Genomic DNA, 27,182 nt, shown 5'->3' with positions numbered 1-27,182 from the left:
GTTTTGGCTTTTTGGGACTCGGACTAGTAGCCCTGAATTTCGCTTGACGTGATACTTCATTGGAATTCCCCAATCGTTATTGCAACGACAGATCTGTATGATTTGCCTATGAATCAATTACTTTGTTATTCGTGAAAGTTTGTCAAAAACTGTTTACCTTGGTAGACTGTCATTTTTTTGTGTTATCAAATAATGGGAAACAAACACAGTCATGACGAATCAGATGGAGATGATAGAAGTCATTTGGGGACGTTACGAGATTTTCTAAAAGCCAAGTCGCCTGTTTTGTCTCCGTCAAGTAAACGAAATATTAAAGAAGAAGCAGGTGATCATGGTCTTGCTTGTCAAATAACCAACATCACATCCAGCTTCAGTGATAGAGATTCTGTAAACAAGCAAGCAGGCGTTGATTCTTCATACCCTGAATCAGGAGTTGCTTCCAGCTCAAAACCAGATGGAATTACTAAACTTGCTAAGGTTAGTTGTGGGTATTTTTTAACTTAGTTTTTGCCATCAAGTAAAAACATTCCTTCTTTCTAACTTGTTAAAGGAGCTCATAATACGAACACAGAACCAAGACACCAAGGATGGAATATCTCTCAGCACATTTTGTGTATGGTGGCTCATAATCTTAAAGGAAAGCATCCCAAAAAAATGCTTACCATTCATTTTTCTGTTTTCTCGTGTAGAAATATGTTTGCCATGGCTGTGTCCATTTAGGTCAGGCATTGTTCAGAGATTTTTCCAAACTGGGGAAGAACTCTAAGAAGTCACCTAATAAGCAAGTACTCTCCAAAGAACAGTTTGTTATGGGATCACAAAAAATAGTACAACTAATTGGAGAAGAACCATTGCTGACATTCTATATTCAGGTTTGATACACAGAGTCTGCTAGAGTTTCCATTTTATTTTTTTAATTTGATTTCACATTTTGTTTTAGATTTTTGCGAGTGAAGATGACGCATTAAGCCATGATGATGTTAGCCAGTTTCTTCAATCGTGCTACCAGCTCTCGTTAGGAACCACAACTTCTACGGAACACAGCGAAGAGGTTATACAAATGGTTATAACAGCTATGGTACGATAAATTGCATTCTCGGTAGTGTAGAAATATGTAAATTTCGAAAATTGTTTGACAGTTTCATGGTAAAAGCTCCCTTAGCTCAAAATATGTCATTCACTGGGTACAAGAAAATTGCCCTCGAGTTGTGACATGGATGCACCGTCACCTTGTCCACCGTCTGACCGTTGGCTTTCGCATATTACAGCAGAACCGGGAAGCCAAAATAGAAGTTGAACACGACACTGATCTCGCAACGAGTAAGAATGCTGGTCCTTTTTTGTTTTGATTTTTCTTAAAACACAAATTTAACAATATACATTTACAGATATAGAAACCCCGGTGTTGGCTACAACTCGTCGAGATAGTTTGTCTCTTTTCCCTTGCAGCCCCGTTTCTCCAATCGGTACGGAATTTTCCTTACAAAGGCAGCCAGATCAATCTCAGGGTACGATTCTCTTCAAGTAATTTCAGTGCCAAAATAGTTCCAATTCAACCATTCATCTGAAACCATTTTTATTAAAAAAATTACATTTAATTTTCAGCTGACATAGAACAAGTGATTTCTGAGACAAGACTTCACCCGATGCAAATCTGGTTATTGGGGTGTACGCTTCCATTGGTTTATACGCGTCCCGTTCCTGCACTTCCTAGCTCGCCGTCCATCAACGGAATTGTTTTAATGGATCCCCACACGTTCATATCTCGAATGGTATCTAAGCGTAAAATAATTGCATACGAACACTAATTATAGCATGGTGCATGATATCGTTTAGCTTGCTTCACACAGCCCTTCCAATTGGACGATGCTGTACAATAGTGATAACGACGGCTTATCATTAAACCGATTCGAGCACCATGTAATGGGTTATCGTGGCCCTACTGTCTCCTTCCTACATGCCGAGGGCAATCGCATTTTTTGTTTGGCTGTTGATCTCGCATGGAAGGAATCAATCCAATTTTGGGGAACACCTAATACAGTATTATTTTAACTAGGATACAGTATGAACTAATCGATAAAGCATCTAACTGATTACCTGTAGATCACCGTTCAGCTGACTCCCGAATATCGAGTAATCGATCGTAAGATTTTACCAGTTCAGAATTCCCTGTTGGCCTTATCTTTAGTTCATTCTTACTAGGTGGCGAAAGCATGATGTACTACAATACCTCCGTTCGTGGATATCCTTTTGGAATCCAAGTGGGTACAGATCACCGACATCCTTGCATTGAAATCGATAAAGAATTTTCGCGCCTGAGCTATAGAAAAATACCGTATAGACTGGAAGCTATTCAAGTATGGGGTTGTGGTACAAGCCAACAGAGGTACGCCTGTTAAAGTTTTTATGCTTTTGATTTTCTATAAAAAGTGCTACTTTTCTAGAGAGTCTCAGCTGGAGTACAAAAAATGGGAATTGAAGCAAGTAGAGAAGAGTCGGAACGTTAAACTTTCCGCCGTGGACTGGAACGACCATCCTGACAAGTGCCTTCTCGAAATGGCTTCTCACAGGCCAAATTATTCTCAGTTTGGAAATGCGTGATAACGATCAGCGACTATATCGTTGATTTACGCGGATGTGGGAAGATTCATAATTTCACAAAAAACTTGCTTATACAACCTATTTTCTCCATTTTAATTTGAAAATAATTCTAATATCTATTAAACGAAGAAAAAACATAAGTTTAAGGTATTGTTTACATCACTTGTACAATTTCTAAGAACATACACACGACGAAAATGCTTTCGTTGTATTTTCGTACTCTGTACACTCTGCCCAGGCAGAAACACAACGTCCAAATATAAAAACGAGATTCATCTGAGAGTGAAAATGTCCTAGTAAGTACAAAAAAAAAAAAAAAAAAAAAATTGTAATAACACAGAAGTGAAATGGTCCAAATTCTGGGGAGACAAAAAATGCAAATAAAAGAAAACCGAGCTATGAGGTTCAATATGTACAACCAAATGTTGAGCAAAAAACTTAGAGAGTTATGAAAGAGGAAGCGATGAATCACTGTACACGGTTACAAAAAGCTAGCTCTGCCGAATGGTGAGTGTCGAGGGAGAACACGTAACACCCCAATATGGCACGTTGGGGCAGCATCTGGGATATTTCATAATCGGATTTTTGTAGGTCTTAATTGAAGAGAGGCAAATGATAAAAGTTATATCCTTTCCTTCCCTTGACGGCAAGATAAATGTAGACAATGTGCTGTAGAATAATAGAAAGCAATTATGTCATAACATTTTCTAGATTGTTTGAATGCAAGTATGGCTTACATAAGCTCCTGGAATAAAGCAAATCACTCCTATGATAAGAAAAACTAAACCTTGAACTCCTCCTGATGGAAGTATCAACACAGTAATCCCTGTGACCAATAAACCTGAAGGAGAAATGCATGTTACTACCACACACTATTTAATGGAGGGTAATTTTTTCATAGAAATAAAATGTTTACCCAATCCAATAATGACCAGGGCAAAGGCAGTAGCTACAACTTTCCAATTTTCTTTGACACGAGGATGTTTCCACCAAATTCTGTCTGGATCAAAGTATGATGGTGAGTATTGGTAACTTTCATGAATAAGGGAGTCACTGTCTTTAGATGCAGTCTGTGTACCAGGGAGAAAGCAATAATTATTTCAATGTGACAGAAGGTAAACCAATGAAAAATTCAGCCTACGTCATCCTGCATGATTCCTGTTCGAATGCTCAGTAATACTGGGGTGTGGTGTGGATGTGTGCCATGAGGAACTGCTGATGAGTTTATGTTTGTAATTTGATTTTCAACACCTGACAGAAAACCCACAAAATTTTTTTTTCTTTTAATGAGTAAATAAGTACAACATGCACCCAACAATTAAACAATTGTAGTAATCAAGAAATAATTTTCTAATTCAGCTGTTCATGGGATAAATATCTACTAGCAAATTGATACATTTACATACATTGTGTATCAGTAAAGATGTTTGAATATGAATACAAGTGTTTGCTTCGTGCACTACCTTCACTAGATGCAGGTTTCACGCCGCTATTATTTCGTGAATTGAACGCCAATTTATCGACAGTTGTGCTGCCGTAAACGCGTACCACCACATCGTCGAGATTTTCATCAAAAGCATCATCAATTGAGAATGGCTTTTTTGCCATAATATTACAATACGTATAACCAAATAAATAACACAATTTGGGATTTCAACGTAACTAAAAGCCACACATTGGTGGATTACGAAGAACTCAATGCCACAAATATTGATGGTGGGCTGTTGGGAGAATGAAGTAGGCGGGGTCCCTCCCCAGCGATGCCGGATCGTTTTCTTATGTCGATTTGATGGCGCACTTTCGCACTGGCAATTGCCCCGAAAAAAGTTTTCAGTGGTAATCTTAGTGCAATCCACTTTTCGGTGCATCGAATTTGTACGTTCCAGTGGCACTCCGGCACCGCCCGAGGCACTCAAAACCACTTTCTTGCCCGACCTTTTAGTCAGTGCAAGCGGTGCAGTCAATTCTACAGACGAATTTAGAGTGTGTTGTTTAGTGATAGAGCCTTTTTTCTTTCGTCTGCTACTTCCTCCAGGGCGAAAAGTGAAAAATGTCAGTGTAACGTTTATTTTCTGACAACCCGGTGGAGTGCATGACGTCACATGACCCTTCTCGCTCCGAGCCAGTGTGCACTGGCTACTGCACCGAGTGCAGCCATCCGAAATCGACATTAGCTTCAGCAAGACCATGGCAAGACAGACGAAAACAAAAACAGCAAACAGGTACAGGCACAAAAACGCATAACGGGGAACGGGAACGGCATAAGCGCGAAGCGACCCACCTGCTCAACCACCCATTGCACACTCGATTGTTTTTCCATTTATTTTTTAGTTTTTTTCTTATTTTTATAACACCCTTTATGCCAAAGAACGGTGTTAAGGTTGTTTAAAAAAAAAAGGGTTTCGCAACATTGTTGAATGTTGAATTGTCTGACGAATTAACGTTGATTTTGCACTTTTAATGCAAGGCTATTTTTCAAGGGATTCACGACATTTTTGGTTCCTTTCAGGCAAATCGTGATTGGTAAACAGAATTTCATTTGTTGGCATAAAGCGTAGCGTGGGGTTTGGTCGTTTGGGTCATAGCAAACGATCGCCTTTAGAAAAAATGGCCACTATATGCGTATTAGATAGAGAAAGCGGTTGGCAACCCCCCACCCCTAGTATAGTACGCATGGCTTTTACATAATCACGCGCAAGTGGCTGCAAATTCGTATTCATCATGGGGAATTCGTGATAGCTATGGAACATTTTAATACTATAAACTATTCGAAACGCTCATTCGTTGAAGTTTTTATAATGGGATCGGGTCCGACGGCGCTATGGCGGGGATACTCGAAATTGTCATTTTGCGTCTCGGAAAAGGCTAGATTAGACGCGGAACGAATATAATTAAACTACCAAAGGCGCTAATTTACCAAGTGGACGCCGAGAAGGCCAAGAGCTTTTGGAAAGTGCATATGCATAGCACAGCTGACGCAACTGATTTATGTTCTATATGTAAGAGTCAACATGTTCCCGTTGGGGTGAAATGGTACGCAACATGCATACATTTCGGGATTCGGATCCAACAGATACAATCTCGACGGATACACTGCTATACTGGCCTCGAAAAATGTGAAGGCCGTCAAACACTAGAGCACACTATTTCTTTAATTCTGTTTCGAAAAGAATTTTGTCAACTCATTCGTATTCTGCTCCACGTTCTGACAATGGCCGTCTCATCCAGGTAGATGAAATCAGTCAGCTCCTTTTTAAAATTTTTGCGCAAACGTTGTCTTTTTGGGCTATCGTTCGTGACCCATCGGCCCACAGCTTTTTGACAAGATCCAATGCCATCCATTGCTTGTCCATCTTGCCCGTTTAAGGATCACATCAGCATAAAAGTATAGCGCCCATTTGCGAAAACAACCTTGAGATGACCCGCACGAGAAATGAGAAAAAATAACAGCAAAGACACTGAAAATCACGGTAAGTCATCTACATATACGGTTTTGATTATTCACGCTACCTCACGTATTGTACACAACAATTGAAACACGAGCTAACGGCAAGGGCGCGCATAGAACGCCGAATAGTCATTCAGAGTTCAAGGATTTTTTCCTTCTTCGACGGATTTCAAATTCTATTACTTCGTTTATGAGCCACTGTGGCTTCTATGTCGACCAGAAATCTTTTAGGCACTACAAAAGAGTGGGCCATGCAGGTCGCGGCGCGAATACTATGCCCTGCTCTCTTTGCCAAGAACATGAAAAAAGAAATAAGCATTGCCGAAACTGGAAAGTGTTGGGCGTCGATGCTTATCGGACTGGTGTGACGGCGCTGACTCTGCCCCCAAAAAATATCGAGTTCAACAAGAAAAGATAATGTAACTTTATTGATCGCGAAACAGAAGAAAACGTGCTACTCTCTCTCCTCTAACACGGGCAACTATTATAATACATACCATGTAATGTGTACGTGTATGTAGATACATTTAAGCGGGAAATCGGTTTTGGAACGTGAGGCAAATTCATTTGAATCTAAGCTTTACATCCATTTTTGCAAAACAAAAAAGAAAGAAAAAAGAATAAAGTCAACGTGACTTGTTTTGTCTAGATTTCAACAATATAAGCATGCGGGTAGCATAAGAATGGACAATTATCACATCGATCGGGCTCTGTGTGGGCGAATGTTGACCGTCCTTCAAGGCCAATTGGAAACAATGCACCCACAATCGTATAGCCACTACAGGTAAACGTAAAGAAAGAAACTTCGTCTACATTTTTTTTTTCGGGACCCAAATAAAAGAAAATTGTAACCACCAGACCACTATATATAGTCCCCGAATATAGTAGTCTAACCTAAACTGGGATGACCTCAAAGTCCATCACGTACGATACTGTACACCTGTACCGGTGCTCAGGAATGCTGTACAGTGCATTTCAAACGATTTACTTGTGTGTTGTATACTTGTTATTTTTACGGCAGAACGATTCAATGTACCAGAGCGAGCAGTCAACGTGGCGGTATTTCAGCATCAGTATAACGAGAATTCAATCGGAAAAAAAAATAAAAATAAAAAAAAAAGAGGACAGTGGATGCCCTATTGTGTTCGGCTTAGAAGGACATTTCTTGATATCAGGGTCTCTTGAATTTCAGGAGACGAAGAAATGGAATTACCCTTCGAGTCTATCCGGGACAATGAGTCTATAGAGCCTACCCGTATCCACACTATATCCAAAAGTTGAAGAAATCAAATGAAAAGACCCTTGGCTTTAGCACACCTGCGCGCAGCTCCATAAAAGTCAGAAGGCACACTTTCAAAAGACTTGACAAAAGGACACGTAGCCTTCGCAGACAAGCATCATGAAAAATAGTCGATAAAGAGTGGGTCGATCAGCAGGGTCATAATCCAAAAATAGTTTTTTTTTTTTAAGCAATAGGTCAACTGAAATACAATCTCTCAAGGTTTGGGTATATTAAAAAATGTAATACCACTTAGTTTACACTACACAAAGGTGCACCGCGTGTATAGTAGCTTATCGTCGAGGGATGAATAAAAGTTTTGTTTACCACTTTTAGCCCTTTGTTTGCCACCTTGAGCGTCAGCGCTGTGTGTGGTATATACGTCTAGTTTAAGACGTATATGCGTTATCTGAGGGCGTGTGTTTAAACTTCTTAGAACCACCATGCGAACTGGTAGAAGTTGTTAAGATTGCTACGCTTCTGCTTTGTTCTTTATTAACCATCTTTGATCTTCATACAACTCGTTAACTTTTTAATCAGTGAGAGCAGCGCGAGTGGCTGAAACCCTACAAATTTTATTCTCGAACAAAATTGTTTACACAATGAGCTGACAAAAATAAAAGGTGCCAAACATCGATTTGTTATCAACCAAGTCCCAGTGCGCTTTTGCTGCGCAGAAGGACATGGCTTTACAGACTTGAAAGGAAAATGTTTTTAAAAATTTATGGATTGTACAAGAGCTCCCGTTTACACGACTGCCATCCGTCAAGTGGCCGACGACTCGAGCCGCATCGCGACATTGATGACTGTGTCGCTGGGCAAGCGACCTCGGCCACCAACACGGAATCGAGGCCAATAGAGAAAAATGGTAATCCGTCTGATTGCACCACCATCGAGACAATAGATCAGGTTACTAGCTTCAACAGCAAAGGGCACTCTTTCAAACGTCACATAGTTGACTGAAAAGAACATGTACAAACATGGCCCTGAAATAAAAGAGAGGATGACTCGAAATGTTTTAATAGAAAACCTTCCTAGTTTCAGGTTAAAGAAAAGATTTTTTTTTTATGTTTTCATTGGTGGAAAAAATTGCCCATAAACGGTGTTTAATGATGCAACAAAGGAATTCATAAAGAATGAACTTTCTTCATATATATTTTTTTTAGATCTTAACTCAGGAACAAATGTTGGCACGATTATGGAGATTTATGAAGGACGAATACAAACTACCTCCCATTTAAAAAAAAAAAAATCAACCAAATGGTTTTTTTTAGTATGCGGATATTAACAACACAGAATAGTCGAAAAAAAAATCATCCACTCCATCTGAGCGGATGTAAAAAAAAAAAAAAGTTTGGCTTTAAAAATAGGTTCATTAGTCTCTAGCTGGCACTGACGCACCCCTCCTTTCTTATATCACTCAAAAACAATAAAACGAATGCTCATACATGGTCCCAGTTTTTTTTTTCTTTCATCATCTTATGTGAAGACGTGATTCACTTTTTTTTTTCCCCAAGACCCTCCAATAGAAATGTCTTCTTTGCTTTTGTAATCAACAACCTCCGTGGCTTCCCTAATCATTTGGGAACCCATAACACCAGTATAGTGTGATAATCAGCCACCAAAACACAGTCTCAAGGCTGATGGTGAGAATAGCGTGCATGTACAGAAAACATTCCTTTTTAATCCGTCTCTGTCCATTCGAAGGTCGTTGAAGACACATTGCAGGATTCGGATATGGTCCGACGCCTGCATCCATCCAGGTGCGCTTGGCAAATCATCAATGACAGTGGATACAGGTAACCATCTCAAAGATAATGATAGGATCTTTAGTTCTGCTTCGAGATATACGTCAAATATTGAAATATAGCCTCACCTATACTGTTTGCACATACAGCTGTATTCATAGATTTGTTGCGTAAGACGTGAGGGGAAAAAAAATGTGCATTTAGTTTTATTCAAGGTGTGTTTGCTCCGACCTTTTGGCGGCCACCGTACGATACTAAGATTTTGGGATTTCCACCATTGACAGGAATGACTTTGCAGAATTATGCGAAAGAAAGTATACGAGCGACACGCAGCACATTAGTTACACGAGCGAAATATGCTGTAAAAAGAAAGAAAAATTCCGAGCGTTTTGGTTGGCAAAGCGTCGCGACCTTCTCGTTCGCGTAAAATTTCTCGCATTTTCTTTTTTTCCCCTTTCTCTTGGCATGTCGTTCATTTCTTTCTCTCTTTTTTTTTTTTTAGCTTCGATGGTATGTGACATGAAAACTACAGTTTTTTTTAGAGCGATGGAAGGTCTGATCAATTCTATCGTGCAAAAGTCATTGTGAATAAACAAGGGTACGAGTGTGGCTAACAAAGGGGGACGAATGTCGAATAGAAAAAAATGGCAAAGGAAAAAGACAAACTGGTGAAAGAAGGGCAACATGGACAATGACGACAGCAACACGATAACAACTGGAGAACCTGTAACAACAGTAGCTAGATTAGCACGACTTTTCCCGTGCGTGTGTCCGCCCTTCAACTTGCAATTTCCCCGTGCGCTAACTTCCCATTCTTTCGATTCTCTTTCATATTCACGTACAAAATAGAACGAGAGAAAAAAAAGATCTATTTTCTCTTTGAGATTGACGTCAGTCCGACATGGAAATCAGCAACGAGAAACAAGTTAATGGCGAGGTCGCTACATAAAAAGCCTTCCCCCCTTTTTTTTTCTTAAGAAACAAAAAAAAAAAAAAAAAAAAAGAAAAGCAAATCAAACCAACGGGCTGGAGTAGGACATGCACGATATACACACAACGACGTGTTTATAGACGGAGCGACCGGTCATCCCACACTATCTGGCCTGGAGTGTAGAAGAGAGAGGGGGCCAAGGACGTATGAAAATGCACTTGTGTACCGTGCACTGTTATCTATGCCCGACACACGCAAAAGGCGGCTCTCATCATCATCCATCGCATTTGCCTTTTTTTTCTTTTTGAATAGAGTCAAAATGTAAAGAGAAAAGCGCGTGGATTACGATTGTTCACGGACAGAAAGTTCATCGTCGCCTGAGATGACGTTGACAGATCTGCCCAGTCTAATACGGCTGTCTGCCAATAATTAAAGAGGCTAGACGTGCAAATTTTTTTTTTAGCCTTTGTCCGCATGTTAATTCACACGTCAAACCAATGTCCATCAATTAGAAATTGTCATCTGACAGTTGGCTACGTCACGGATACTCGGTTTTACTAAGTGTATACTTGTCCGGCTCGTGTGTTTTGTTACACTTGGAAACGGACGACGTGTGATGGCTGACAGATTTTTATTGCCACATTTGAACGCTCACAGGCATCAGGCGTGCTGCATTGCATGCCGATGAAAGAAAACTGAACCAAAAGAAAAATATAAACATATCGGGGAAAGAAAGAAAGACTTCGATAAGAAATAGCCCGTGTCCGCCCTTCTTTGCATTCGATACGGATCGAGAAAAACAAGCGCTACAATCACACACCGATAAACTTTCTGATATTTTTCTTATTTCTTTTTCCCTCTGCCTTTTTTTTAACCGATCCGGTTTGTTAGGCTCACGGTGATATCGATTTCAGTTCGGATTGCATGGCTAGACACATTCACTCAATAATTAATCAACTGATGCAGGCAACACACAAGAAAAATAGCAATTTAAACAGTGGGAAAGGCAGAATTAAAGCAAAATTGGAAACTGTGAAACAGCTAAAGGCCTTCATAATTTGTTTCTTGTTTTTGCGTTTTGAATGTAAGAGGTGAAGGCCACATGGAGTGGACGATGACCGCAAGCGGAATATTTCTTTGCTGGACCAACCTGTATTGCCGGCCATGCGTAAATGTATCCAACGGGAAACTCTCGCGCAGTGGCTCGTGTGGCCATAATAAAGAAGACAAAAGAGGAAATTATATTTATTGTTGTTGTTGTTGTATAACCAAGAAGTTTTTTTTTTCTTTTGGCAAAAAAAAAAAAGAAAAGAAAAGGAAAGTGGCTATCAACGCCCCTTTTTTTTCTCCCCTGTTTTTTCTTTTGCTGATTAGCATTTGAGCAAAAGGTTTCACGACGACCATTCGGGCACACACCCAAGCCCAAAACATCGCCCGTGCTATTGAGATTTTTCTCTTTTTTTTTGGCAAACCTCCGACTACGAGAGGATCGCCTTCAGTCTTTTTTTTTTCATCTATCGCATTGCGCAAAAAAAAAAAAACGCTTTTGCGCGTTTCGAAGAAATTAAATGGAATTTTGATTTTTCGATTTGGCTTTCTCAGTTTCGTTTACTCAATTCGACCCACTTGGCTGTTGTTTCGAGTTACACGCAAAGCGTCACGTCTGTCTTCCGACGAATGTAAAAAGATGTCGCAATCAAAGCGTGACTGCATTTTTTCAGCGGACCATGCTGGCCGTCGATGAAGTTCAAAGATGGGACACACCGATAGACCATCGGTGGTCATCTGCCTTCTATTTTTTTTTCCCTGTTCTCTTTTAGATTTTTCTGGCTCCGTTGGTCATCCAAGTCACTTTTCCTTTCGTTCACGCAAAGAAAAAAGGAAATCGTCGGTTCGTGCGCGTGCAACGCGCTGCAATTCGTGTAAGCTGGGCCGATTTCTAAGAGGCAAAGGTCGGTCGTTGAGACCGCCATTCGATCCAATCGCGAAACAAGAGAGCTCGTCTATATTATTCTTTACTCGTTTTCTATTGCCCCGCCACAAACATGGGCCGTTATGTCTTATACGTTAGTCATCACTGGCGCCACAGCATCAAAATTGCTGATAATTGAGCGACCGAAAATGATGAAAAAAACCTTCAATCAAATACAATGACCACACGCTGCTATGCGAAATAGCGTGACCCGCTTCCCTTGTCTATTTTTCTGACCGCCGCTTTCACGTACGCTTACATAAGGCCAAAGTAAGACGCACCAATTTATCGCATTCGCGAATTTTTGGCTGAAGGCTAGAAGAGAGTCTTAACAATGTTAGCGTTTTTTCTTTTTTGTTTCATTTGACTCTTGCGGTTTCTGGGGTTGGGGTTGCGGTGCGATGTCGCGACATCAACAAGATTTTTTTTGTTAGGTTTTGCCCAGTGCAAATGTGACATTCACCACATGATGTTCCATGTGATTTTTTGTTCTTTTTGTTGATATCTTTTGTTTGTTTGTTTTTTAATCCCCGAATTTTGTTATGGAAGTGTTCGACTTTTTCTTTTGTTTGGCATGTTTCCTTCCTTGTACGTACAAAACACAATTTCTTAGACCGGCTCTAGGACGCACACGTCCTCGTGCACAGATTCGGTGCATTATGCAACTCACGCGATCAAACGACAAACGAGGAAAAATATTAAAAAAACGACACGAAACGCGCGGCGATATTCTCACGTCGGAAACCAAAAGTCTTCGTCAAACATTTTTGCTGCGTTGTGCGCATTTTTCCTAGTCCTCGAATTCCAATCCAATTTGAATATCGAATCAACAATTTTCGGGGCACACACGCAATAATAAAACACGCAAGTAAAGGAGAACTATCGTCACCATCACAAGGAATGAAAACAACATGTACGAAATTATTATTCAAAGCCTAAAGGCAAAATGTATAGACAAAATTGACACGAGTCTTGAAGAAACCAAGAAAAAACCTAAATCATAAAGTGAAAGGTATTAGAATTTCACGTCAGCTTTGACGGACGGGCAAAACAAAAAAAAAATGACGGGCCAATGTCGATGGTTGCACTCACGCCCGCACCTTCTAATAATAATTCGTCGACGGTCGGCAAGCCCGTGCGACATTTCATCCTGGCCTTCCCTTACTCTTGTGTGGCGTCGTGATTCTCTCATCATCATGCAATTTTTGTGTGTGTGTAAATCTCCCATCAAAGTTGTTATAGACATTTGCTATTCGCCGTCAATTGATGAGAAGCTCTTTGCGGAGGTGGAACAGCAAAAAGAAAAGAAAAATGAGAAAATCCCCGAAACGCGCAAGAGAGAGTGGGATGTGTATAAATATAGAAAAATAACCATGTCAGTTGGGAGCCGGTTATGCCATTATAGTCCCTCGTGCACGTATATAACATCACTGATAGCGTGCGACCTGTTTATAAGCAAATAATCAGCCTTGCGCGGCCTTGTGCATTTATCAAGAACCTTGCGCCATTGCGATTCGGACAGGTACTTGTTGCTCAACCAATGGAGACAAATAAACATGAATAATTGCAGTTTTACATTGCAAAGTGGTACCCCTCGCTCCTACTAAGTTGTAGAAAGGGCTTTTCTTGAAAAGAACGAGTTTAAAAAAATGGCTGGAACGACGTCTCGTCACAATTTCGCCGCGTTTGTCCCATCATAGTTCGATTCGCTTGACAAACGATTGATACAATACATTAAGAATTATGCGTATAAATATTCTGCTTATCGATTCAAACTCCTTTTCCCTTGATTTTCTGAGGCGAATGGAAAGAATGTTTCATGTTTTGCCGTCGTAAAAATCGGAATAAAATATTTAAATTTGAAGAAAATTGGGAAATTAGTAGAGAAGAGTTTGCCTTGGCCTAATGATTCACGTAAATGGTTTGAGATTACGATCTGCCTGTAGGATAATGTCCGTTACGCGCAGATACCTGAGAGTTATTCTTCTCCTTTTTTTTTAAGTATACACCATTGCGCCACCATCAAGGTCTACTGACGTCATAGAAAAAGAAGAAGTGCTGCTGTAAATCAGTTGGTGGTCGACGGAGGGAAAGACAACTCTTTCGACTTTGTCCGATGCGTTTTCTTCTTCAAAAAAATGTCGATGCAATCCATCCGATTACCGAAGATCCGGCTATCACCGAAACACAACAATAGATTTTAACTCTTGACTGTCGCTATACAATCGAACCGAAAACAAAAGGGACTCGCGTTGCCATGGTCCATGACATCACGACCTTGGTCACGTGATTTTGTTTATCTGTTGCTTTTGCTCTCCCCCCTTTTTTCTCTCTTTCTTTGCTGCCCAAAGAAGAAAATGACTTTTTTGGCCGCGACCAGGTAAGGTTAGTGGCGTTCTTTCAGGACGTGCGGAGAATTTTATTGTTTGTCCTTTTTTTTTTCGTTCTTAGGAGAGGGGAGGAATTGGGAAAACTTGGTTACGTATATACGCGGATGCACGACCCAGTCCTATCCCTGAGACCCGCTGGCTATCAAACGCTGCTCCTCTATGCCGCCATGGGGCTCACGACCTTCTTGTGCTTCGCTTCATTATAGATGATGTACACAAAAGAGGCTTATAGTATGAATTAATGTAGACCATACACAGCATAAAAAGTGAAGTGCTTTCAACCTTTCTTCTTCACTTTTTTTTTTCTGTGAGAATTACACGCATTATTGCTCTCCATCGGAGATAATCTCAAAAGAGGCAAGGTCTTTTTTATCATTTGAATTCATCTCTGTTTTTTTTTGGTGAAGAAAAGAGCTGGAAGGTCGCTCTTGTATGGATGGACTTGGAAGGTCACAAGATCTAGCTCTGTTATATAGTGATTCTTCCTCGAAAAGGAAGACTCTTATTTGATTTCCCGCTCCTTCATTTGAACATTTGAATGTTGGTCAAGGTACGTCGTGTAATCCCATTGCGTCACGGCCAGTTTATTGTAAGAAAATAAAAAGGGCGATTGATTCAGTCGACCACAATGAACGGCGTGTGTAACTCACGAGCTGGACGCCACAGCACTGGACTTTGGGAAACACGAATTAGAAAGGGGTGAAATAAAAAATTTAAAAAACAAACAAGAGAGTCAAACTTGTCACGACCATGACTTACGAGACCGTGCCGTCTTCTTATCATTTCGTTTGCTACACAAAAAAAGAGCGCAAGAAAACTGTCGCAATCCAGTTATGATACTCAAAAATAAAACCCGCATTTTCATAGAGTGGCCAGCGAATAGGGTATACAATTAAACGTCTAATTTTTTTTTTGAAACGATAAAACACGAAACTTTCTTAATTTTTTTGTTCGTCGCATTTTAAATCGGTTAATGAGCTGTTCTCACAGAAAGTTCTGCGCGTGAAAAATGCGAAATGTTTCGACTGAAAGTAAAAGCGATGCCTAGATTGACACGTTACATCGGTAGACGTGTATAAATAAAAATGGCGTATACAAGGCCATCGTGCGGATGATTGAAAGTCATCACCGTGACGTGCAGCGTTCCAGCTTAATGTATAGCGAGAGTGGGAGAAGAAAGAAAAATTTGATCGTGAAACGGGATGATGGAGATGAGTGTAGCATATGAATGTGGGGTCATGCGTGCCGGATAGAAAATAATGGAACACTGGAGTGCTGCTCCCCGCCCATGTTTGCATCCACTGTTGATGTTTGTACTCACGCAACGACAAAATTCGTGTAGACAAAAAATAAAAAAATAAATAAATACGAACAATAACAAGTGAAGAGTTCTTGCCGACATAAACTTAAATAGTTTTTTAAAAAGCAAAATAGCAAACAGCGTTTTGTAAATTTCCGTTTCCATTTTGGATGTGAAAACAGTCTCTATTTATTTGTAGTTTCGGGGTCACATCTAGTCTACAATAAGTACGTTCTGAACGGAAAGAAAAAAAAAAACGATTCAAAAAGGCTCGAACTGGGGGGTTCGAGCACCCAAAGAGGGGAAAAAAAAAACGACACAAAACAATCCGATACGCATAGTCCATCTTTCGGGTTGTGTACCACGTATATATAGCCCCATATATAGCGATACGGATACGTTATTGTACAGTACGTGGTGCGTATGTATACATGTATAAATATAGCGCTGGCGCCGACTTCTTTCCCCCCTCTTTATCTTCATTTCGGACGGGCTGTCGTATAGCAAACCCCCCTCTGTTATAAGATCGCTCCGACATGTACACCACTTTCCTTTTCATGTCCATACGCACACACATTTCGACAAAAGCCGAACCCTAGTGGCCTAACACACCGGATCTTACTGATGGCGACCCTTGGAGTCTCTTACTGAAATACATTCAACCATAAATTGATTTACTAGGTACATTATGAACAGCGTGTAGTAACGTCAGTCTATTTAAAGCGCACCGAGTTATGTCGCGCGGACTTGTGTGCGTCTGTGCGCATAAATCAAATGAGCAATTCGATCTCGGTCGAATGGAAAGTGAAGAGAGGCCTTTGAAGTTGATGTCACCTAGCGGTGACCGTTTATGCGTAAAACCCCCTCTTTTCTTACACACACACGTGTGTGTGTGTGTGTGTTGTATACAAACGTATAGTGCACGACAGGCTGCTGGCTGCATACCTGTCATGGTACACCAACGATTGATGGTCCATCAAGGAGAGTAGAATAGGAGCTAGCAAGAGAAACAAAGGGGACACACATATACACGTGATTTCTAATCAGCTTTCCATCAAATCGGCCCTGTTAAGTCGACTTTCAGTTGGGAAATAGAAGAAATAAATAAAACAAACAAACGACATAACACAGAAGCTAAAGAAAAAAAACAACAACAAGAAAAACTCTTCAGAAACAAGTCGAGGAATGTTTTTAAAAACCCCACAAAAACTGGAGAGGCACAAAAGAAGACGCTCAAAGGCCATCGACCGGAGAGACTGCCAGAATTTTTTTATTTTCATCATCCAATAGCAAAGTGATAGACTTCTAGACGATGTAGCGACAACAACCGAAAAACTGGTTATGACGGTAAATGTTGAGCACGAAAATCAGAGGGTATGTGCCTTGTCAATTGTTACGGTCCAACGGCAAGGTCACGCTCTATGTTTTGGCCTGGTTGCTTCATCTTTTCCAATGTTTTAAAGGAATCAATTCAGACAAACAAATTTCAATTCATTTAAAATCAGAGACACAAACGCAACAAGGGAGGAATAACCTAATAAAGATAGGGCCAAAAAGAAAAGAACTAAATAAGAAGAACCTGACCCTTGTTCACTAAAGAAAAACAAAAAATCTGGTTATGAAAATAAATTATAAAAAAAGATATAAGCGGAAAAGGCTGAGCTACAAATGAGAGTTGAATATACTGTAAGATAATAAAGGTGGAGGTTTATATAGACGCAGGGTTCACGTGTACAACAACTCTTTACTGTATGTGTTCCATCCACAATTGCGGTCTGATTGGAAGGCCTTTGTCAAGGTCGAACCTTTTGGCTTTTTGCTGGGGCTACTGTCCTCTTTGCTTTCTTACATCTAGTCGATATTTGTTCGGTTAAAAACAAAAAACAAAAAACGTGAATATTTTTCAGGTATTTTTTATTCCGCCAGCGGTTTGATGTTGGCCAGCTGTCCTCCTCCTTCAATACTGGCGTAAAGTTTAGTTTGTTTCTTCGCAGATATACACCTTTTTCTTGTCCACCTTTCTTCTTCTCCCGCCCCTTTTCTTCCTCTCTCTCTCTCTTTCCTTTTCCTTTTTTTTTTCTTTTCCAGAGACTTGGCCAACGCCAACAGAGAGTGAAAGTTCACTGACTGAGAGAAGCCTGGGCTTAGACTGGCTGGGCCAGCATATACCCGCACAGAAAGAAACACGGCCAGGCTCACTCGTTTCACATACGCTGGCCACAGCACTGGTGGCCCTGCCAGTTTATCGCTAAAAAGGCACATTTTTTTAATTATTCAGAAAGGTGCTCTCCTCCTGTGTTTTATACATGTGCCCGTGTTCCAGTTGGCGTCGCTATTAGTGTTCCATTCTTCGGGCGCAAATCTTTTTCACGATTCATCGGCACCAAAGAAAACATCTGCTGTTTTGTTTGGTCCGGTTCTCTTAAGAGAAAAAAAAAAAATCGACAGCCGGGACTGCAATTTAAAAAAAAAAGCGGACGCGCTTCATTTGTTTGTCTTCGGTTTTTTATGTGATGTGATGTTTTCAAGTGTTACGACAGTGCCTTCCTTAATAAACAGCTGCGTATAAAAACACACATCGTTTTTGCTCATTAAACCGCATTCTCTTCGACTTTTGGTGGTTTTCCATTTGAATCAATCAAATTTGCCGCCGCAAATCGCCCCCCCCCCCACCACCAAAAAAAGCGCATCATTATCTAATTCAACATGGCATCCCTGTGGGTAAGTTTGACTTCGTTTGCGTATTTCCATTTGTAGCGAGTTCGATTAGTTTTGAAGGTCGAAACAGCTTGTAATAACCAGCGAAAATTGAATTTTTCTAACGTGCACCTGACAGAGTTCAATTTACCTTAAGAATCGCATGGCATGACAAGTGGTCGTCAATACGTGAATAGCATTTTTTTTTTCTAAATCCATTGCCCGGTTCGAGAAGGAAGATCGACAGGTGGATGATTGGGAATCAGAGGACAAAGAAGCAATTTAAGGAGAAACTAATAAATTCAAGAATATACGCATCGCGCGGTCATTGATTCCAAACCATAAAAATTTGACCATTGTAAAAAAACAAAGAAAGAAATGACATTTTTGGCTTGTGTCAAGATATAGGCACATCAAAGCGGCCGGTTTTCCATTAGGACATGCATAGATAAAAAGTTAGGTTGAAAAGGAACGAATTAGAAATGAAAAAGAAAAAACAGGAAAATTAAACGCCTCACAGGTTTATCAGGAAACAGATTCTCGTTTTCTTTTTAAAACGCGTTTCCTATTGGTTTCTGACTGCCAGGAAAAAAAAAAAAATACACATAAAACAATTTACAAAGAGGAAACGTTCAAGGGTATTTGATGCACGATCCCATTTTTATGGAAGATTTATCTTTCATCCGCTGTACATTTGAACGTTTTCTTTTTCCGATCGCTATTTTCTGTCGACTATACATTCGTGTCAACCAAAAACATCAAAATGATTATGTCGTATTTTTCGATTTCTTTCCAAATTCCTTATCTAGGCGACAATTACATTTTGTGTAAGGTATAGCAGCACCGACGAACATACACAACAACAACAACAACAAACAAAAAACATCTTTCTCTTTTATTCTGTGCCTTTCTCCCCGTTTCTCCGGGAGCGGTCTCTTCATCTTGTCCCGACATCTCACATTATATAGTCTATACGGTAGTATAGCCACAGCACTATGCACAGTAGTTCAGCATATATTTAGCGCATAAATATATATATACACGTGTGTGCATATGTGTAGAAAGTGTGCTGGCGATGTCTCAGGAAAGAAGAAGAAAAACCGGCGCCAAAAACAAAAAATGTTCGGTTTGCCATAGCCCCCCCGAGACAAACACACACACACACAAAAACCTGTTTGTGAAAGAAATGGTATAATCTCTCGCTCTCTACCTTGGTTGTCTTTCTCTTATGTTTTTTTTTTTTGTTTCAAATTCGGAAGCGAAAGAAGTGACGTACGTGTGTTTATTTTTCCGCCCGTTGGGCTCCGTTCTTTTGTAAAACAAAATGACCCAGCCACAAACCTACAAAAAAAAAAAGTCCCTTTCGCTAATAAACGTGTAATTTTCGCTTTCCCCCAAGAATTCGCGCTAAAAAGAATAAAAAATAAGTAGAAGTACAACCGCTATTTAAGATTAGCATGTTATCGAAAAGAATCAAATAACTTGCGCGTGTCATTGGAATTAATTTGATTCGAACGCACATGTTTACAGCTTTGATTTCTTTTTGTCATCCGAGGCAGCATTTCTTGTTGTCGGGTGCCGTCTCTCTCTCTTTTCGGTCACTAGAAAGAGTGAAACGCGATTTTTTGTTTTCTTTTTGGCGGTGCCACCGAGGACACACCTGATTCCTGCTGAAAAAGGTAAAAAACAAAACAACAAAAAGTCGTCCTTTGCTTGTTGATGGGCCGCTAAGAGAAAACAAAATGGCCAAACACAGAAACAAGAGAGACACACATTTCTTAGAGAAAGCAAATTAATGTAATGTATAACATTCAAGCGATGTTCTAATATATATTTTGAAAATAGGTTTTATATTTTATTGGATGTCTTGACCTACGTCACATTTTTTAAAGTTTGAAAGAAAGGGGAAAAGAAAAAATGAACGCCGTTCCTTAATGAAATGTGTTTTGACGGAAGTTTCATTAGTAATTTTCTGGTTAGAAAGGGAAATTGGGAAAGAAAGATAACTAATTGGAAAAAAAAAAAAAGGTCGTTGGGTAAAACTCGGCTGTTGTGTTGGTAGAGAGCTTACGTTGTTTTTCTCGGTGGCTATTTTAATGATGGTGAAGTTTAAGGCAGCAGCCGCGGCCTTCACCTGTGCACACCTGCCTATTAGCTGGCCTCCCCCTTTCGTCTATGTTGGCCATATATATGCGTCTAAAATGAACTTATTAGACAGCACATCACCACAGTCCACCAGAAAATGCAACACGGCCTTGGCTGATGTGCCCAGCAATTTAAGCGCACAACAAGACAGGAGGGGAAACAAAACCTAATAAGCAATTATGACGCTAATACCATCACTGCCCTAAAAAGATCCAGTATATAGACAAAGAAAGCAAAAGTGAATCCATCTGAAGAAAGACTCACTTTACACAGCCGACAATGTACCAACGCATCGACCATTGCGACATTTTAGTACCAGACGCATTAAACAGGACACGCTAGTGGATACGTTTCGACAAGAAAGCTGGCGAGAACGATTGCTAAGAAAGAGGAAAATGTATGGCAAATGTACGCAAGTTGTTTTCGTTCTTCCCCGCGTTTGTTTTTTTAGAAAATGGCCGATACATAAAATGTGGAGGAGATACACAGAGGCAACTCGTAAAAAAAAATAGAAGTTTGAACGAAGCGGTAAAAAAAAAAAAATGAAAACACGCGAGTGATAGATAAAAAAAAAAGACCAAAAGTTTAACGGCCTGTAACCGAAAATATCCGCGTCTGTATAGACACATTAATTGAAACCGTGGCACGCGAAATGTGCGCGTATACGTAACACAAAAGCGCGAAGAAATAAATATTCGAACCAGCCGAGCAATTTACGCAACTCATCTTTATCCTTATAGATTCGAACACTGTCCGTTGTGGTCTAGCTATTTAAACATTACGAAAAACAGAGAGAGAAAAACAAAACATTTTCTTTCGTTTCGTGAGTTGTTTTTTTCTCCCGAAATTTCCCGTACGGCTCACTTAATTTATTGACGAATTGTTATCTTTTCCAAAAAAGAAACAAAAAGCAAGTAATAATAATTGTAACAAAAATTACTGACTACACAATAAGAAAAAAAGAAAAAAAAAAAATTAAAAAATGTTTTCCAACTGCTGTCGGATGCGGTCGGGTGAAAGCGAGAGGCTCCGAAGTTGCGTTAGACGCACGAGGCTCTGTATAGTTTTAGCTCTCACTACACTATATAGCATCTATATAGCTAACTACTTATTCGGGGTGAAAGAGAGCTGGCCAAACGGCTGGATTTCTATTGTCACGTTGCCAGCTGGCCGAGGCATCGCTTAAGAAAATACGCGCAGCCTTTTTTTCTATTTTCTTTTTAACGGGCGACCCGTTACATCAAGTGCGCAACAAAACGGACTCGGTCCAGCACAAAAGGGTGAAAGGCATTGATAATGATGAACGACGACGAGCCGCATACGACAGGTTTCTCATTTCAACTTGTTCCATTTTCTTTCTTTATATTGAAACTTAAATGTAAAAGAAGCAAAAAAGTGAGAGGCTTTTAAAGGTTACTGCATTACATTTAGGCAAAATATGATCGAGTGCAACATGTCGTGTTTGTCGACAAGTCCTCTCCAAAAAAAAATAGAGGGGAAAATATGGCCTTTTGTTTACTGAAAATTGCCGTGTTTCTGCCTCTGCTTCAGTTTTGCGAGTTGAGGGAATTCGTTCAACGTGTGTAGTCACGTTCTGACTGAAAGTAGTAACAAAAAATCACGCGTAAACGTCACATATAGTGTGTAAGCCTTTGGGGCTTGTTTTTGCGAACGCTGCGCGCATTTCAGAGTCGTAAGTCGTTGGCACGTACGTACAAAACGAGGTGGGAAAAGGAAAAGAAAAAGAAGGGCAAGGACACGATGAAAACTTTTTCTTTCGTTTCGCTTTCGATTTCCATTTTTTTTCACATCCCCCCCCGGATTTTTATTTATTGACCACAGTCGCCGTTGGAGTCTTTCTTTCTAAACCGAACTCTGTTCGTTGTGTGGGCGCACACAAAATCTCCTTAACTTCATCGAGTCTTTTATACAAAACAAAAATGGGAATATTGATGACGTGCCCTGGGATGTTGTTGTTTGATTTTTTTCTTTTTCGGCATGTCTGGATTTAAAAGAAGAAAATAAATAAAAAAAAAAAAACGAGAAGAAACGTGAGGGTAGTCGTGGCTTTTGAAAAATGAAGGGGGGGGGGGGCGATTTTCTGTTTTGTTTAAAAATTCTTAAAAAGAATCCCACAACCGTACAGTGGAGGTTCATAAGGTCGCCAGCAGAAAGGGGGGAAAATCCTGTCATTTGCATGATGGATAGTCGTTCTTCATTTCACGGACACACACAGCAGTGGTGTATGCGCTACGGAGGGGAAGCAAAGAAATGAACAACGCATATAAACCCTGTACAATGTGCCCATCTCCGCTATTTCAACCTTGAATATTCTTCCTTGTTTTCATAATGACGGATGGTAATCAAGACATCGAGAGGCGTGTTTCTGCTGCTCTTTTCAAGGCTATACCAAAGTCCTATTAGCATAAGCTCTTACGAAGAACCCAAAATCTTAAGTGAAAAGAACCGTAAATAATAATAAAGAAAAATAAAAGGGGTCCCTTTGTTGTGTTCTAATCATTTGATTTCTTCATTGTTAGGGAAAATCGAAAGTGATGCTGTCGGTGCTGGTCATCTTACTGGCGAGCGAGAGCTTGGCCCAGTTCCAGCGTTTCCCTCCGTTCGAGCAAGCGTTTCAACAGCAGCAACAACAAGAGCAATTCAGGGTACCTCGCCAGCAGCAACTGCCCGGCCAGATTTTTAATGTCCAACGACCGCAACGGCCGTTCCAACAGCAGCCGTCCAGGCCGTTTCAAGCGATGGCCGAGCAAGTGAGGCAAACACGACAACAAGCGCAACTGGCACAACAGCCATTCAGGCAGCCCACGTCCCAGCAGGTCAGAAAAACGATTCCATTCGCTAATTTTAAATGCAAATGGACCTGTTTTGAAAAGAAAAAAGAAACAAAAAAAATGAAAAATTTGAATTTTGCAAATTGGGCGTGTAAACTTTCGTTATCTTTTATCGAATCCAGAAGCAATAAGACGATGGACTACGCAGATTAATTGAAAGTTTTTGTGCGTGTTTTCTTTCCGGTTTTTATTCGTTTTGTGTTAATAGCAACAAGTAACCCAACAAGCATTTCGTCAGCAACAGCAAACTTTCCCCCAACAATTCAGGCAACCAGCCCAGTTTCAACAGCCGACACAACCGGTCCGTCCACAATTTCCTGTCCAGCAGCAACAACCAACACGCCCGGCGCAGCCAGCGCCAGTTCAGCAGCCGATCAGACAGCCGGCCCCGGTTCAGCAACAAGGTTTCCGTCCACCGAACCAGCGTCCCATACAACCGCAAGTATAAAACCGCACATCACATTTTTGTGTGTCAATTTTTTTATTTTTTTAAATTGTCCTTATCGGTCGCTATGTTTTATTGTCCCTAACAAATCGATTACATTTTTATGTGATTGGCTTTTGTTTTTCTGGAGCAGCAGCAGCAATTTACGCAACCCCCGCAGTTAAGTCAGCCTGTTCGTCAGCCTCAACAGCTCTTCCAGCAGCCGCAACCGCAACAGCCAAGGCCTGTCCAGCAGTTCACTCCACCTCCACCTCAACAACAGCAACAACCTGCTGTGCAAGTGACTCAGATTCCTCGTCCGGCTCCGGTTGCACCTCAAGAACCGCAAGTGCCTCGTCCAGTCATTCCAATTCAGGAGCCTCAGCAGTTGCAAAACTTGCAACAACCCTCCCAGCAATTTCTTCAACAACAACAACAGTTCCAACAACAACAACAGTTACAGCAGCAGCAGCAACAACAACAACAGTTACAGCAGCAGCAGCAGCAACAACAACAGCAGCAGCAACAACAACAGTTACAGCAGACGACAACAACAGTGGCGACAATTATAACTCCGGCCACCAGTACGCCACCAACTACACCTACCCCGTCGGTTGCTCCGGCTGCGAGCGCATCATCGGGCGACCCTTCAGCTCCCGTTTTTCGAGGTGGAATGACCACGACACGACAACCTAGCGGCCCTGTGCCCGTTTCGCCGTTGACGGACAACAACGCAGGCGTCAACAATGCCGGTATTCTTCCGCTGCAAACGGATACGAACGATCAAAATCTACTTTTCCCAAAGTACCCCCCATTTGCGTAAACAAAAAAGACGGCCGTGGAACTGCTGCATATAATTTTGTTTGTTTGTTTGAAAATCGAAAAAACTTTTGATTGTCTATGAATTTTGAATTGAACGACGAACGTGTTGGAGGAAGCCGTACGGCAAGTACGTAACGGTTCCCGGCTTAATTACCCCTGTCCTTGAAAGAAATTCTGATTGAAAATGATGTATCCCCGTGTTTTTATTTTTATTTTTTATTTCTTTAAAATGTCACATGTTTCGTATGTTTCTTAACGTGTCTAGAGGTGTCATTAACGACATAACACATGTCTGCTTAACTGACGATGAATCGCTAAAAATTCGGACAGTAGACGAAGGCGGCGAAAATGAGATTGCACATTTTACGACGCAGACGCTAAATATTCGTGAATTCCGGCATTGAAGCATCCATTTGCTGCCTTTGAGTGTCATTCAACGGCCATCGCAATATAGTGGAACGAAATATTAAAGAAAAAAAAAAAAAAAAAATTCAATAAAATAAAAACGAGTAAAATGTTGCGAAACACAAACACTTGGCGTGAATAAGCAATTGAAATTTTATTTGTTTTGGCTTCCTATGTAATCGTTTATTCACCGGGAACTGCCAAACACAAAGAATAGTTGAAAAGAATTAACATAGCACTCGCAACATCATCTAGCGGACGATCGAGTGCGCTGCTTCTTGCTACTCTTTTACCGTGGCCCGTTAAAAGCCTTTGCGAATTTAGTTCTTTGTGTACTTCAAAAAAACAAAAACGTAGTTGGGCACTCGTCAGTCGATCAGAGTTTCGCAGTTTCTGATGCTTTTATTTTTAAGCCGTCAGGGTTATCTGTCGTTCTGTCCCGTTGCCGTGTAAACAAAGACGGAGGAAAACACACATGGCGTTTGGATTCTGTCCTGAAAATACGACGGCACGTGGGATTTTCAAGAGAAACAAATACGAAAGGCTTCAACGAAAGAAAAAAAAGAAACATTGCAAACGCTGCTGGCCGGTTTGGCGCTGCGATGATCAGATCAAAAATATTTAAAAGAAAAAATAATAAATAATAAATTTGTTTGTGTTTAGATTCCAGTGAAAACTGCGCTACGTGACTGCGTAGTGACGACCTTAGACACAAACAAACACACAAAAAAAAGGAAAAAAAAATTTATATTGTAAAGCCACTGTGTGACGAAAAAATTTCCAATTAGATACGTACTTATGTGTAAATAAGAATAAGCCGGGCGGTGCGCGGTATGTTTGCGTGTGTAAGGAACGGAATGGGGTGCATCCTGAAAAACAAGGAATTGATGGTTCTTAATACTCTTTTACTTTTAATGTTTTTTTTTAGTATCTTTATTTTATAGGAAATTTGCATATTTTTGTTTCATGTCACCCGTCCTTTCTGCATTGGCTCTCCGTTCGTATTATAAACGGTGTTATGTAATTCGAATCTTAGCGTATATCTTCATTCTCTGTTTTGTGGGTATCTTTTTGTTCCGTCTCTTCTCAATCTGTCACGCCTTTCGGCTAACCATCTACTAAATGATTAAGCATTCTATGTATAACACATATGAGAGAGAGAAAAAACAAAACAAAATGGAATGGTCTTATGTTTCGAAGTTGGTTCTTTTTTTTTTTAAAGAAATGTTTTCGGACAACGATCAATCAACCTACTTCCAGAATAGAGTCGTCATTACGAACAGATTGAAGAGAAACTTGTTGGCCTTTTAAAAACGTTAGAGCGCATACGGGAAATATCAAGAGAAACAAAAAAACGTGTACAAGGTGAGAAAGCCAAACGCCCAGCTAATCGAATATAATCAAGTTTTCTGAATTGCAAATATATACATGAACAAAATTATAATCAAAACCATAAAAAAACAAAAAAAAAAATGCCTTTCCATCGTTGCTGTTTGTGCGCATATGGAGCAAAGGAGAAAATTAACATTTGACGTAAACTAGTTTTTCGATCCATGTATAGAGGCATATCGTCATCGTGCCGGATCACTACCGAAATAGGCGCACACGCGCCCAAAGATCGGCAAAAAGCAGGGAGGGAAAAAGGAAAGACAAAGTCAATATGATGTCAGCAATATTTGTTATCACCACCTTCCGTCACAGCGATCACGCCATATATGCAAAAACGATTATGCCGGCCGAGCTTCTACCGAATGTAGAAAGTTGGATCGTTCTTTTTATTTAGCGGATTAATAAGAATCGCAACAAAATGGAAAATGAAAAATGAAAAAAAAAAAAAAAATACGTTTTAATTAAATAACAGACCATAACGTCAAGGAATGGGTCGTGCGTCATACACAAGAAACTGACCGCGTGAAAAAGAAAAAAAAAAAACCAAATTCAATGGTAGCTATTTTGTTGGACAAACTGACGTCTAGATGGCGATGTTACTTGCTAACAGCACTCTTTTATCTATTTATCAAACGCTTTCGTAATGATGATGAAAAGGAAGAATACCCTGCTTTCTCCCGTTCACGAGACACAGTAAAGGAGTACGTGTGTATTCCCCATCTTTTCTCTTTAAAGGCGACACTGAACAACAACAACAACAACGAAAATGTGAATCATTA

At 40.3% G+C, this 27,182-nt stretch overlaps 3 protein-coding genes and 2 long non-coding RNA genes across 6 annotated transcripts; 3 read left to right on the top strand and 2 right to left on the bottom strand.

Annotated features, from left to right (window-relative positions):
- LOC116917245 lies at nucleotides 1–2,741 on the top strand. Its single transcript, XM_032922661.2, has 11 exons — nucleotides 1–477; nucleotides 551–613; nucleotides 690–872; nucleotides 941–1,078; nucleotides 1,140–1,320; nucleotides 1,389–1,508; nucleotides 1,606–1,772; nucleotides 1,837–2,040; nucleotides 2,104–2,143; nucleotides 2,203–2,386; nucleotides 2,445–2,741. Exons 1-11 carry the CDS (start codon nucleotides 193–195, stop codon nucleotides 2,599–2,601), a joined length of 1,722 nt encoding a protein of 573 aa, XP_032778552.2. The 5' UTR covers nucleotides 1–192; the 3' UTR covers nucleotides 2,602–2,741.
- A 54-nt stretch (nucleotides 2,742–2,795) lies between these two features.
- LOC116917311 (transmembrane protein 134) lies at nucleotides 2,796–4,348 on the bottom strand. Of its 2 annotated transcripts, none has more exons than XM_032922765.2 (5): nucleotides 4,008–4,348; nucleotides 3,743–3,852; nucleotides 3,518–3,671; nucleotides 3,339–3,442; nucleotides 2,796–3,270 (listed from the first exon to the last, which is right to left on the bottom strand). In XM_032922765.2, exons 1-5 carry the CDS (start codon nucleotides 4,207–4,209, stop codon nucleotides 3,196–3,198), a joined length of 645 nt encoding a protein of 214 aa, XP_032778656.2. In that variant the 5' UTR covers nucleotides 4,210–4,348; the 3' UTR covers nucleotides 2,796–3,195. The 2 variants fall into 2 exon arrangements, with proteins under 2 accessions (XP_032778656.2, XP_032778657.2); XM_032922766.2 differs by having other exon boundaries at nucleotides 4,065–4,345.
- Nucleotides 4,349–7,887: 3,539 nt separating this feature from the next.
- LOC123470020 lies at nucleotides 7,888–9,986 on the bottom strand. The gene is made up of 2 exons (XR_006643386.1): nucleotides 9,205–9,986; nucleotides 7,888–9,135 (listed from the first exon to the last, which is right to left on the bottom strand). It is a non-coding gene; the product is annotated as an uncharacterized LOC123470020 (long non-coding RNA).
- Nucleotides 9,987–12,268: 2,282 nt separating this feature from the next.
- Nucleotides 12,269–14,640, top strand: LOC123470081. The gene is made up of 2 exons (XR_006643572.1): nucleotides 12,269–14,359; nucleotides 14,431–14,640. It is a non-coding gene; the product is annotated as an uncharacterized LOC123470081 (long non-coding RNA).
- A 3,205-nt stretch (nucleotides 14,641–17,845) lies between these two features.
- LOC116917280 (putative uncharacterized protein DDB_G0271606) lies at nucleotides 17,846–26,204 on the top strand. The gene is made up of 4 exons (XM_032922720.2): nucleotides 17,846–18,390; nucleotides 23,052–23,348; nucleotides 23,572–23,805; nucleotides 23,942–26,204. Exons 1-4 carry the CDS (start codon nucleotides 18,376–18,378, stop codon nucleotides 24,608–24,610), a joined length of 1,215 nt encoding a protein of 404 aa, XP_032778611.2. The 5' UTR covers nucleotides 17,846–18,375; the 3' UTR covers nucleotides 24,611–26,204.
- The last annotated feature ends 978 nt before the right edge of the window (nucleotides 26,205–27,182 follow it).

The sequence above is a fragment of the Daphnia magna genome, linkage group LG2 (assembly GCF_020631705.1).
Source record: "Daphnia magna isolate NIES linkage group LG2, ASM2063170v1.1, whole genome shotgun sequence".
NCBI classification, from domain to species: Eukaryota; Metazoa; Arthropoda; class Branchiopoda; order Diplostraca; family Daphniidae; genus Daphnia; species Daphnia magna.
The sequence above is the reverse complement of the archived record's forward strand: the minus strand, read 5'-3'. Positions and strand labels throughout refer to the sequence as shown.